The sequence below is a fragment of the Notechis scutatus genome, chromosome 11 (assembly GCF_049901735.1).
Source record: "Notechis scutatus isolate UNSWTSFEM ecotype Mainland chromosome 11, rNotScu1.2, whole genome shotgun sequence".
Taxonomy (NCBI): domain Eukaryota; kingdom Metazoa; phylum Chordata; class Lepidosauria; order Squamata; family Elapidae; genus Notechis; species Notechis scutatus.
In genome coordinates this window covers 18,044,755-18,058,999 of record NC_142019.1, presented here as the reverse complement: position 1 = coordinate 18,058,999, position 14,245 = coordinate 18,044,755, and the positions used below count along the sequence as shown (strand labels likewise).

Below are 14,245 nucleotides of genomic sequence, written 5' to 3'. Positions count from 1 at the left end.
CCAAAATCTGCCTAATTCTACAGATAAGTGTAGCAAAATTTAACCATGTTCAAATAAACTATCATACTGATCTAATGTACCTAAAAGAGATCAGAATTTCCTGAATATTTTGATAATGATTTTATATATATATATATATATATCTACAAGGATATTATTATATCCTGTGCAAAGTAACAGGACATGAGCTGTGGTTGCAATGGACCTTTGTTGACATGGGCACAATCTCCGCTCAAGGCATGGTCAATAATTCCCATGCTTTATTTGAATTGACACAGATCAATTTTGGATTCTGCCCTGGCTTTATCCATGTTGCTGGAGTGTGCATCCCAGCACATTGCTCAAAAACGACTGTGTTTCCTCGAAAATAAGACCCTGTCTTATATTTTTGCCAAGAAAAAAAAAAGGCACCAGGTCTTATTTTGGGGGGGGATGACTTACCTCACTTGCATGGGTGGCCCCTGGCCTCTTTTTTGCTATTCGGGAAAGCCTTGCCAGCTGCAGAAGAAATGGGCCGGCAAGGCAGGTGTTTGGGTGTGCGAGGCCTGGCTGCAACTGTTCAAAGGTAAGTAGTGGGGCAGCTCCACCCCTCCATAGCTTAATTTTTACCTGTCAACTCTGGAGTGGGCAGGATCTTAAATTAGGGCTTATTTTGGGAGTAGGGCTTATATTGGGCGCACATGTTAAAAATCAAGCTAGGATTAATTTCCTGAGTAGGTCATATTTTTGGGGAAACACGATCTGCGTGGCCATCAAATGACAAAAAAAAAATAAAAAATCTTGAAAAATCATACCATCATGTTGAATTGGGAGCAAGTTTGGTCCAGAAAGGCAAAAACGGACCTCATTTTATTAGTTACCAAAACGCCTTTTCAGAGAGTCAACCCCCCCAGCATTTTCATTGACCCCCCCACCCTCGTCCCCAAAGGAAACAGATTGGAGTCCGAACTCACCATTTGTTCACAAAGTCTTGGAATTCTGGACTGAAGACTCTGCTTGGCAGCTTTGGAGGGGGCTGAAAGCAACCAAGGGGTCAAAAAGATGAAAAGAGAAACGACCCTGCGACTCGGAGTTCATTGCCTTTTTAATCCCACCTTTATTACTCTACAAGAAACTCAAGACAGCGAATGTATCTAATAGTCCTTCTTTCTCCAATTTTCTCTACCACAACAACCTTGTGAGGTAGGTTGGGCCAAGTAAGAAGGACTGGCCCAAAGTCACCCAGCCAGCCTTCATGCCCAATAAGGCGGGACTAGAACTCTCCATCTCCTGGCTTCTAGGCCAGCACCTTAACCACTAGGCCAAATGGTCTGTCTGTCTGACTGTTTCTGTTTGTCTGTCTGTTTCTTTCTATATTGTCCACCTCCAATTGCAGGAATCACAATTATATCCACCTTTCATGACTTTGATTTTTTAGATGCTGCTCCATTTTCAAAGACTCTCAGCAGTTCCCCAAATGCCACAGGGTTAAAGAATAGACTAGGAGAAATTAGAATAGAATAATTGAATAGAATAGAAATAGAATAGGTTAGACTAGAACAGAACAGAATAGGACAATTCAGAATAGAATAGAATAGAATAGAATAGAATAGAATAGAATAGAATAGAATAGAATAGAATGAATAGAGAAATAGAATAGAATAGACTAGAACAGAATAGAAATAGGATAAACCAGAATAGAATAGAATTAGAATTAGAATAGAATAAATTAGAATAGAATAGAGAAACTAGAATAGGTTAGACTAGAACAGAACAGGATAGGACAATTCAGAATAGAATAGAATAGGAGAAATTAGAATAGAATAGAGAAATTTAGAATAGAATAGACTAAAACAGAATAGAAATAGGATAAACCAGAATAGAATAGAATAGAATAGAATAGAATAGAATAGAATAGAATAGAATAGAATAGAATAGAATAGAGAAATTAGAATAGAATAGACTAGAACAGAATAGAAATAGGATAAACCAGAATAGAATAGAATAGAATAGAATAGAATAGAATAGAATAGAATAGAATAGAATAGAATAGAATAGAATAGAATAGAGAAATTAGAATAGAATAGACTAGAACAGAATAGAAATAGGATAAATCAGAATAGAATAGAATAGAGAAATTTAGAATAGAATAGACTAGAACAGAATAGAAATAGGATAAATCAGAATAGAATAGAATAGAGAAATTAGAATAGAATAAGAATAACTTTGTCACTTTGAATGTCCACTAATTGGCATACGTTAAAAATGAAATTTCATTGCATATAGCTCTCAAAGGGTCACTACCTCCAATATTACACTACATAAACATGACAAGATAGATAAATAAGTACAAAATTATGCATATACCCACATATATTATATGACACACAGAAACAACACAGTCTAGTTATAAATGTTTATGGCGTGAAAAACAAATCTTGTGAGTTTACCAGATGGATGGCATGAGGAGCAAACGTGTTATAGAATCTGGTAGTCCTGCTACAAATACTACTAAAAAAAATAGCAGAAATGTGGGAACTAAATGCAGTCCACCCGAAGCATTTCCCTGAGGAAAGATGCAAGAGATCCTCACGTGCTGCACCAAGGGAGAGAACAGTCAAACCTGCCTCTGTTTAGCACAGAGGGGCCAACAAACCATCTTGATTGAGGTCTAAAACTCCTTTTCGCATCCCAGCATCAGCTGCCTCTCGAGCCTGCAATGACTGACTTTAATGTTGCCACAGAAACGGGCTTTGCAGCTGATGCGCCTGTTAGAAGAGTAAGACTTTCAAGCCAGACTGGGAAAGGCTGCTTCAGAGGCACCCCTAAAATACACCCCCCCTTTTTTTGCATATCTGGTCTTACTAAGATCTTGGGTGAGATTTCAGCCATCTACAAAGATTTTTGAGGAGCCAGAGGTGGTATATTCAGCAGGTTCTGACCAGTTCTGGAGAACCGGTAGCGGAAATTTTGAGTAGTTCAGAGAACCGGCAAACCCCACCTCTGACGGGCCCCGCCCCCATCTATTCTCCGCCTCCTGAGTCCCAGCTGATTGGCTGGGTCTTCTTTGGTTGCCCTGCAGAGGAGAACGGAGCTGGAAAGCAGGTTAGTGGGGTGGGGAGGAATGGGGATTTTGCAATATCTGTCCCTGCCACGCCCACCAAACCATGTCCACGGAACCAGTAGTAAAAATATTTACCGCTGATCCCAACCATCTGAATCTCCTCGGGGGTTCTGAACACGGCAGAATGGAAGGGGCCCTGGAGGTCATCTATACAGGGCAGGAGTCCATCACAACACCAGGGTTCCAGGATGCTTCTTACGACAGCAAAAACCCTTCCGCTTGCAGAAGACAAAAAAAAACAAAACCCGAAGACCCACTATATTCCACTCACCTCATTGACAATGTAGTCCAGGAGCTCAAAGATGGCCATAGGTGGTCGGCTGTCTGAACCGTAGGCTGAAAAAATGACAACACGTTGGCAAAATTAATTTCACTCTTTGGCGTATAGCTTATTTTTTTCACTCTTTTCTGATGAGACTTAACCGTGTCCAAAACTCGTTCAGTGGCATGCCTTGAAATTTGTTTTAAGAAATGCTGATGAAGAGAGACAGCGTAGGTTTTGTCAACGAATGTCTGCTAAAAACAAAATGTTTTTCAAACTCAACCTTAAGGCGTGTGGACTTCAACCCCCAGAAGGCTCTGGTCTGCTTCTCTTTTAGTTCAACCCACCTCACCGGCTTACCAGGAGAGGGAAGGTGTGTTGGATATGTTTGCCAGTTTGAACTATTTATAAAATGAATGAACGAATGGAGGAAGGAAGGAAAAGAAAGGAAAAGGAAAGGAAGGAAGGCATGTGTCCGCGTTTCAGCAACCCTCCACTCCAACCAATAACTCCGAGACAGACATCGCTCAAAAATTCTCTTTTATTTGGATAGTAACTGGCACAACTGGGGGGATCCCGAATCTGAAAATCCCAGGCTTCCTTGCAATAATCAAAACCACAAATCCAAACCCCCTACACCCACCATCCCATCCCATGCCCCAATCATCGTCCATCCCAACTGAAGACTTCTCTTCACATATGCACACAATAGCGTGACCTCAAACGACAAAACGAATGTTGTTTTGTCCAACTACATATACCCCGAGAACTTCCACCCTCCCACTTTCCAAGGCTCAAAATGGCGCAGCGCGGTTTCAATATGGCTTCCAAAACTCACAGCGTGCTGAGAGGAGAATTCTGGGAATTGAAGTCAACGTATCTTCAACTAGCCAAATTTGAAAATCCCTGGCCTAGACTGTCAGGAAGTCTTGGCCCTGTAACCAAGCAGGGACTGCCCAAATGAAAGCAAAGCCCTGGTGGAAGCAGGTATGGCCAGTGGGAAGAAACGGCCTCTTCTCTGAAGGTGCTTCTGCAGATCTGAAGGCCAAGCTCCTAGGCCCAGCCCATGCTGGAAGGATGGGGTTGCTCTGGCACAGCCTGTGCCCAACCATCCCAACACATTCACACCCACTGACTTCCCTAAAAAAAACCAACACCCAGCCACAACTGGATTCGCTTCTCCAAGGAGTGGTCCGTTTTCAGCCCCCCCAAGGTGGCACTGCCAGCTGGCGCCCTCTTACCACTCATGGGCCGCCCTGGCATCCTCTGCCGGGGAGACGTCTCCGAGACAGGATAGTCAGCCCCAACGGGACAGCCGAACATCAGCTCCAGCTCCTTGGTATCGGGCGGAGGGATGGGGTACCTGCCGATGGCCATCTCGACCAGGGAGAGCCCCATGCTCCAGATGTCCGACTGCACCGAGTAGTGAGTCCCTTGCAGTCTCTCCGGCTGGGGGGGATGGACGCAAAGTCAGAACGAGTCACAAGGGTGGAAAAAACATGGACAGTACAGCAGCAAAAGCCCGTCCGGTCACAGAATGGGAAGGGTGACGGAGGAGGAGAAATCGATAATGCGAAACTATTCGTGGTGTGGAGAACAACAACTTGGTCCTCAACACCAATAAGACCAAGGAGCTTATAGCGGATGATATAGAAGGAACAGATCAGACCTCCAGCACTTGCTTATCCATGGAGACCGAGTGGAAAAAGTGGCCAGTTTTAAGTTTCTGGGTGTTACCCTAAAAGAGGACCTGACCTGGGGTACCCACATTGCAGCCGTGGTCAAAAGGGCCCAGCAGAGATTAGACTACCTGAGACTTCTCAGAAAACAACAACTGAATGAAAAAGTGCTGGTGATCTTCTACCGCTGCACCAGAGAGAGAATCTTAAGTTACTGCACCTGTGTAGGGTTTGCCAATTGCACAGTGGCAGATAGGAAAGCACTCCATAGAGTTAATGTCATTGCCAAGAAGATCATGGGTTGCCTTCTCCCCTCTTTGAAAGAGCTTTATAGTTCCTGCTGCCTTAAGAAAGTTCAAAACACCCTCAAAGATCCATCTCATCCTGGGCATCCCCTTTTTTTGAACTATTACCACCTGGCAGACAGTACAGGACAATAAAAACAAGGACAAATAGGCTGAAAAACAGCTTCTGTCCCAGGGCAGTAGCTCTGTTGAATTCTGCTGTATAGTGCAGTGTTGGTGTGGTGTCGGGGGTTTTCAATTCAATGTGTGGAGGGTGAAGGATGTGTGTTTGTGTTTATTTTCATGGTCATGATGTACACTGAGGATGGTGTTTGATTTCGTTGTACGAGGTGCAATGGCAATAAAGTAAACTAAAACTAAACTAAACTAAATGAGAGGGCACCCTTAGGTTGCACACTCCTGTGCAAAACACTTGTGGCACTTTGCAGGCAAGAAAACACTCCACTCAACAAGAGATTGATCACCACACTGGTCAGCTGTTATCGTGTCTGAATTTGACAGCAGCTACTGGTACCTTATGGCACTTACCGACATGTAAGATCGCGTGCCCACAAAAGAGTTGGCCATGGAATCAATCAATTGCCCGCTGACCCCAAAATCGCAGAGTTTGATTTCTCCTCTCGAGTTGACCAAGATATTTGAGGGCTTCACATCTGGAAGGAGAGGGGAGGAAGCGGGAGAAGAAGAAGTAAAAAAGGAGAATACTTCAAACTGTTTAGTTCTGGGACAGCCATTCCTTTTGGCAACGCATGCTAGATCATAAAATCCATCCCAGCTTTCCCTCTTGTAGTCACGGATCCACATTCAAATCATTAAATAAAAAACAGCTACCAGTTCACATGCAGGGGGTCCTCTCCACCTACATTTCAGCCCAGAATTTCTGTTGCTATGCGAGACAAGATAAGTTAGTTTTGCCCCAATTTACAACCATTCTAGCCAGAGTTATTAAATGAATCACTATAGCTGTTAAGTGAGTAACAGAAGTGAGAAGTAACAGATGGAACAGAATTGAATCTGGCTCCCCATTGACTCTGCCTGTCAGGTCGCAAAAGAGGATCACATCAATCTGGAACACTGCAACCGTCATAAATAGGAGTCAGTTGCCAAGGGTCTGAAATTTGAGCATGTGACCATGGGGGATGCTGCAATGGTTGTAAGTGTGAAAAAACGGTTTTATGGCTCCCTTTTTTCAGTGCCGTTGTAACTTTGAGTGGTCACTAAGTGAGAACTGTTGTAAGTCAAGGACTTGCCTGTATAGAAAGGGATAAACGAGATTCAAATGTTAACCTCACACAGAATCGTCTGTGGGTTTATGCAGAATCAACAGAAAACAGCGTGACTGTCAGATCCGTCTATCTGCCATTCTTCAATGGAAGAATAAGTGGGGGGGGAAGTTGGTACAAGCAATGCTTACAGTGATGTTCTCCGCTCTTTTTTTATAAATTTTATTAAGTCTTCAAATTTTAAAAACATAAAATAAAACTTTATACATTGTTATCAACATCAAGACATCTTTTGCATCTCCTTACATTTTTCAGTATATGTATTTACTTATTCCTTTACCATTACATCTTACTCTTGCTGTAAATCAATACCTTTTATCCTAACACATCAATCTTCTCCATGGTATATTGATATGTTTACATATTCCCTCATTCTTTTCTTAATTGCCATTTTATTTCCTTTTTATTTCTAAACCACTCATACCAGGCATACCTGGCCCTATAGTAAATTGAATCTTCTGTCTTTTATTTTCATCGTGTCCATCTCTATACAATCTATTATTTTTTTTATAACCATGCCTTCTGGTGGAACCCCTTTTTTCTTTCCAGAGTTGTGCGTACGAAATCCCTGCAGCTGTTAATACGCGTAACATGATGTATCTATCTGTTTTATTGCATTTTTGTGTTATTATAATTAATAAAAAAGTTTCCGGATTAAGTTCAATTTTCTGATTCGTGATTTCTTCTATCCATTGTCTAATTATATTCCAATATTTTTTCCACTTCCTGGCATGTCCACCAGGTATCGAAATAAGTCCCTTTTTCTTTTCCACATTTCCAGCAATTTGGGTCTGAGTTAAACATTTTTGCCAGTCTAGCGGGGGGAAGGTGCCAACTGTAGAAAATTTTGTATTGATTTTCCCTGTATGCTGTAGATGTAATTAGTTTGTAATTTAGTCCCCACATTCTCTCCCAATTTTCCAGGTCTATATTATGGCCAACATTTTTTGCCCATACCACCATCGGTCTCTTTGACCACCTCCTCTTCCATTTTAAAATCTAGTAGAAAATTATATATTCTTGAGATCATTTTCTTTTCCATTTCTTGTAGAATTTTATCTAATTGATGCTTTTCCATGCAGAAACCAAATTGTTCTCTGTCCTTTTTGTATCTCGCCTGAATTTGCATGTATGTCCACCAATCTATCTTTATATTTTGTTGCTGTAGTTCTTGTCTCGTTTTTAATCTTCCTTGTGTGTCTAATAAGTCTTTATAATTCCTCTTTTTCCCCCAGTTCCATTGCGTTTGGGTAGATTTGTGCTTCCATAGTTGACAACCAGTTTGGCATTTTAGTATAATGATTCTTTTTAATCTTGTTCCATGTCCGAATTAATGAATCTCTAATCATGTGTCTCTGAAAATATGCATGTTGTTGACATTTCCCATCCCATAGGAAACTATGCCACCCTCTCTGCAAGTTGTGACCCTCTATCGACAATACTCTTCGACTCTCCAGGTTGATCCAATCTTTAATCCATACCATAGCCTCAGTCTGGTAATAAATTTCCCAGTCAGGGAGTCCAAAGCCACCCCTTTCTCTTTTGTCCTGTAACAATTTCATTTTTATCCTGTCCCAAACAAATTTACTTATTATTCGATCTAACTCTCTAAAAAAGGGTTTATCCAATCTTATTGGTGCAGTTTGAAAAAGATATAGTAATCTCTTGTTGTCAATTGTTGTCTCTTTTCTGCTCTGCTAGTAATCCGTCCAAATCGTAGAAATTTTAAGTTTTTATTCACAGTCTCGATCTTTTCTTCTGCGGTGCTCTCTCTCAGCCATCAAACTGTTCTTTTCCAACGGCTTCCTCCTCTCCCTTTCATTCTGCTATCCCCCACCAATTCGCCACTGTATTCACTCTCCCCAAAGATTCCCTCTGTCAAGAATCTTTCACAGGAATCTCTTCTTTCACCCCTCAAAAACTGTCCCAGTCTGCCGTTCTTCTTCTGATGTCTTGCGTTGATCCACTTTCCTGCTTCCCGATCGCAGCTGGCTGTCGTGGCTTCGGACCCGCCACAGGTGCCGAGTTTGTTTCACGCCGGATTCAAAGGGTTTCCCCTCTTGGCAGCAGGAGGTTGCTTCCCTCCACTCTGTTCCTAGGTTTCCCCTTCAGATTTGTGTGTCTCTCCGAGCTTCACACGATGCCTCTGAGAGCTTCCTAGCACAAAAATTCGGATACAGGATTGCAGAGATCGCTCTCCTGCTGCTCCGCTCCACCGTGACCTCACCACCGGAAGTCGACGTTCTCTGCTATTCAGTGATGGCTGGTAGCCTGCTACCCATGTGGATTTTGCAGTGGACTTCAATTCCCAGAATTCTCCAGCTAGCTATGGATTCTGGGATTTGAAGTCCACAAGCCTTACAGTTGCCCAACTTTGGAGACCTCTGGGAATGGAGAAGATGTATGGAACTCGTGTAGAGGCACAGGAACAGCCACCGAAAGACATTAAAGGATATGGAGAAAAGTACAGCCCTAAAATGATTGGAAACAGATTTGGGTTTTTGAAAGCCAATAAGTTCTTTTCCATTCTAGAGGCTACTGGATTAAATAGATGATCCTACCTCACTCTATTACATAGCCCCCACTTTAGGACAAAGAATAACAGAGTTGGAAGGGACCTTGGAGGTCTTCTAAATCCAGCGTCCTGCTCAAACAGGAGAACTTATACTATTTCAGATGTCATTGTCTAGTAGTCCCTTCTTGAAAACCTCCAGTGATGGAGCATCCATGATTTCTGGTGGCAAGACGTTCCACGGGTTAATTGTCCTCCCTGTTAGGAAGTTCCTCCTTAATTCCAGGTTGCTTCTCTCCTGGATTAGTTTCCCTCCGTTGTTTCTTGTCCTGCCCTCTGGGGCTTTGCACCTGTGGGCATAAGGCTGCCTGTATGCCAAAACTCAGTTGTTGGTGGTACCCAAAAAATGACAGCACGTGCTGTCTCGCAGGAATATATCCAGAATCTCTACAAGCCACTGTTTTGGAACAAGCCAGGATGCACCTTTCCCTAGGTCTCCTGCTCATCTGAATGGACTTCTTCTACCTGAAGTAAATCAGCAGCCAGAATCTTCTCCCTGTATAGCATCTCGAGCATCTTTGGAGAACCACTGGATTGCCAGGCAGGTGAGGGACATGCTGGGATGCGCCTCTTCTCCGCAGGAAGGCTGCTGGTAACCAGGCAACCGCTTCTCCACCAAGACTTGCAAGGAGCCCCTTTCCCCCCCTCCTTCCTCCCGTGGGCGAAGGACACCACTCAGCACAGCACTTAGCCAGCCATTAGCCCTGCATTAGGGCTCCCAGAGAAAGGAAGCCCACCTGAGATTCATCCCACCGGGGCAGGGAGAAAGGGGGAGGGGCCCGGGTTCAAGGAAAGCCGGCATCAAGCAGTGGGAAAGAGCTGCTGGCGGCTTCAACTTGAGGACGCTAAGTGCCTTAAAAACCACAGGAACAGATAGGTAGATAGAAGGTATATAGAAGATATCAAAGATAGATAGATATAAAGTCAGACAGACATAGATATAGCTACACAGACAGACACATAGATAGAAGATAGGATAGATAGATAGGATAGATAGATCGATAGAAGATATAGAAGAGATAGAACAGACAGACAGACAGATAGATAGATAGATAGATAGATAGATAGATAGATAGATAGATAGAGATAGATAGATAGATAGATAGATAGATAGATGATAGATAGATAGATAGATAGATAGATAGATAGATAGATAGATAGATAGATAGACAGACAGACAGACAGACATAGATAGATAATATAGGATAGACAGAAGATAGAGACATATAGATAGATATAGAGACATATAGATACACAGACATAGATAGATATAGATAGAAAATAGAAGATAGGATAGATAGAATACAAAAGATAGTTAGAAGATAGATATAGAGACATAGATATATAGACAGAGACATAGATATATAGATAGACAGACAGACATAGATAGATGATATAGAATAGATAGAGAGATAGAGAGACATAGATAGATAGATATAGATAGAAAATAGAAGATAGGATAGATAGAAGATAGTAGATAGATATAGACATAGATGATATAGAAGATAGAGACACAGATGGATGTAGAGACTTAGATATAGATACACACAGATAGACAGAGACATAGATAAGATAGATATAGATAGATAGACAGACAGACAGACAGACAGATAGATAATAAATAAATCCATCCATCCATCCATCCCTGGGCTGTGGTTTCACCTCTCCTTACCTACCCCTAAAAAAAGGCCATTCAGAGCAATGGGGGATTCGTAGAGCAGTTGGTTGTGTTTCATTTAGGCTTAGCATCTTGTGGGACCCTCACAGGGATCCTAGATCAACCCCCCCCGCCTTTTCCCTGAATTTTTGGAGGTAAAAAACAAAACAAACGCAAACGGGGAGGATAGCGAAGTGGCCGCTTGAAGAGCAGGTGTGTGCCTTTGAAAGAGCATGGAAAGGCTGGGAGGGAAGAGCAGAAAAGAGCTTTGAAGTTTTCATGGTCCCCGGCACACAGTGACCTCCGGTTCTGGCAAGCGGCTTCTCACAGCTTGGTTGGGTCTCATTTTTCTCAGCTGCGTTTCTGTCTTGTATTTTCTCGGAACTCAGGTATTGATTTCCGTTACCTGAGCGTCCAGTAAGGACCGGCAGGAACAAGCCAGTGGATGCGTGAGAATATCGAGTGCATTGACTTTGTGCAGGTGGCATGATTCGGCCCCGGGGGAGCTGTGACCAGCTGGGGCACGACACTCCCCCTTCCTGCTTCCCTGCAGGAAGCTAACACTAAGTGGCAAACTTCACACCATACATGCATCCTGGGTAGAACATGGTCCGAAAAGCCCCTAAGATGAAGCTTTTTCAGTCCTCTCAAATTACAGCTAGTCCTCGACTGGTCCATAACGGAGCCCCAAATTTCTGTTGTTATAGAGAGATAGTTAAGTGGGCTTTGTCCCATTTTACGACCTCCCTTACCGCAGTTAAGTGAACAACAGCCGTTAATAGATAACAGATAATCAGAGTTAGAAGGGACCTTGTAGGCCATCTAGTCCAACCCCCTGCCCAAGCCTACACCATTTCTGACAGAGGGCAGTCCAGTCTCTTCTTGAAAGCCTCCAGGGATGAAGCTCCCACAACTTCCGAAGGCAACTTCTGTTCCTTGGGTTGATTGTTCTCCCCGTCAGAAAATCCCTCCTTATTTCCAGGTTGAATTTCCCTGTGGTCAGTTTCCATCCATTATTCCTTGTCTGGCCTTCAGGTGCTTTGGAGAACAGCTTGACTATGGCAGCCCCTCAAATATTGGGAGACTGCTATCATGTCTCCCCTGGTCCTTCTCTTCACTCAACTAGCCAAGCCCAGTTCCTGCAACCATTCATTGTATGTTTTGGTCTCCAGTCCCCTCATCATCCTGGTTGCTCTTCTCTGCACTCTTCCTAGAGTCTCAACCTCTTTTTTATAGTGTGGTGACCAAAACTGGATGCAGTACTCTAGGTGTGGTCTTACTAAGGCTTTATAGAGTGATATTAGTACCTCCCTTGATCTTGATTGTATCCCTCTGTTAATGCAACTTAGGATTGCATTTGCTTTTTTGGCTGCTGCTGCCCACTGCTGGCTCATATTTAGCTGGTTGTCCACTCAGACTCCAAGATCCCTCTCACAGTTCCTGCTATTGAGCCTGGTTTCACCCAGTCTATATGTGTACTTTTGGTTTTTCTTGCCAAAGAGGAAGACTTCACTTTTCTCTACACTTAATTTCATTTTGTTAAACATGGCCCAGTGTTCAAATCTGTCAAGATCCATCTGGAATTTGAGCCTAGCTTCTACGGTGTTGGCTATTCTGCCAGTTTAGTATCATCATCTGCAAATTTTGTAAGTTCCCCTTCTATTCCCTCATCTAAGTCGTTAATAAAGATATTGAAGAGTCCTGGGCCTAAGAGGGAACCTTGCGGCACCCCACTGCTTACTTGTAGACGTAGACCCGTTAAGGACTACTCGTTCAGTACGGTGTGTCAGCCGTTGATCATTTAGTAACATTATTGACTAAATATTATTTAGTTGTTAAGTGAATCTGACTTCCCCCTGGGTTTTGCTTCTCAGAAGGTGGCAGAAGGGGACTGCAGCAACGGTCATAAGTATGAACCGATCGCTGAACTTCTGAATTTTGATCACATGATCCTAGGGATGCTACAAAGGTTGTCGGTGTGAAAAATGGCCACTTTTTTCAGGGCTGGGTTGTCACTGTGAAGGGTCATTAAATGAAGAATTGCAAGTCGAGGACTTACGTGTACAGGTAGTCCTTGACTTACGACTGGCTGTTTAACAACCATTCGAAGTTACACCCAACTTTTTAAAAAGTACATACAACCTGTTCTCAAAGTTACGACTTCTGTGCCCCTCCCAAAGTCACGTGGTTGCTTTTCGGGCACATGGCACATTTACAACAGGGTCCTGCAATGATCTGACCATGGTTTGCGGTATTTTTTGTCATTTCCCGGCAGAAAATGGCAAAAAAACCCCGCCCATTAGGCCATGCCGGATCCACTTAAGGACCAAGTGCTTCACTCAACGACCATAGGGGAATTGTTTGGCAACAATTGTACAGACAATCATAAAACTGAGTCTGGTTACATGAAAAGTCGAACGATGACAATACCTTATGACTGAAATTCTGGGTTCATTTGGTCATAAGTCAAGGACTACTTTTATTCCCCAGTTTTCAAGACAGGGGAATGCAGCAGCCGTGATGGACCGCTTCCCAGGGTGATTTGCAAGGGGAGGGGTGTGTGTATGTGGAGTGGGAGGGATGTCAGGTCCTTTGGGGTCCTTTTTTCAAGAGGCAACTGGACTTTCTGGTTTTTCTTTGAAGACATTTTGCTTCTCATCCCAGAAGCTTCTTCAGCTCTGACTGGATGGTGGGGAAGGGAAGGATGGATACTCCTTGCAGGCAGCTGGTCATTTGCATCCTTTTAGGGGGTCATTGAGGCCACTTGGAGGTTTATCTGTATCTTCGGGGTCACCTGAGTGGTGCAAATGGCTGTGGAGCCTTCTTGCAGCTGCTGAAAGGACTTTGTTGTAGACTGGAGGTAGATGATGTTGTACCCCACCACCCACCCCCGTTGAGGGAGGGCTGTTCAATTTTGACATAGATGGCCTCTTTGTTCCCTCTGTCAAACCACCAGTCCTCTCTGTCCAAAATATGGACTTTGTTATCTTCAAAAGAGTGGCCTGTGACTTTTAAATGCGGCTGTCTCCAAAGGACATCAATCCTTCCATTCCCCACCATCCAGTCAGAGCCGAAGAAGCTTCTTGGAGGAGAAGTGAAACATCTTCAAAAGAAGAAACCAGAAAGTCCAGTTGCCTTTTGAAAAAAGCACCCTGAGGACACAGACAAACCTCCAAGTGGCCTTAACAACTCTTTAAAAAAGATGCAAATGACCAGCAAGGAGTATCATATCAATCCTTCCGTTCTCCACCAACCATCCAGTCAGAGCTGAAGAAGCTTCTTGGAGGTGAAGCAAAACGTCTTCAAAAGAAAAAAAACCAAGAAAGTCCAATTGCCTCCTGAAAAAGCACCCTGGATGACTTGAGAATCTCCACAGACCTCTGG

The 14,245-nt window shown here is 43.2% G+C and overlaps 1 protein-coding gene across 2 annotated transcripts in view; it reads right to left on the bottom strand.

The window, feature by feature from the left end:
• Positions 1–14,245, bottom strand: part of MAP2K1 (mitogen-activated protein kinase kinase 1) — a 292,757-nt gene that overhangs the window by 256,007 nt on the left and 22,505 nt on the right. For both annotated transcript variants that reach the window (XR_015750823.1, XM_087972954.1), the window contains exons 6-9: positions 5,878–6,002; positions 4,607–4,814; positions 3,375–3,439; positions 954–1,015 (exon numbers count right to left, since the gene is read on the bottom strand). Coding sequence is in view for 1 of the 2 variants with exons in the window: in XM_087972954.1 (XP_087829080.1) it covers positions 954–1,015; positions 3,375–3,439; positions 4,607–4,814; positions 5,878–6,002 (460 nt within the window). In the remaining variant the exon portion in view is untranslated. The remainder of the gene's footprint in view (positions 1–953; positions 1,016–3,374; positions 3,440–4,606; positions 4,815–5,877; positions 6,003–14,245) is intronic.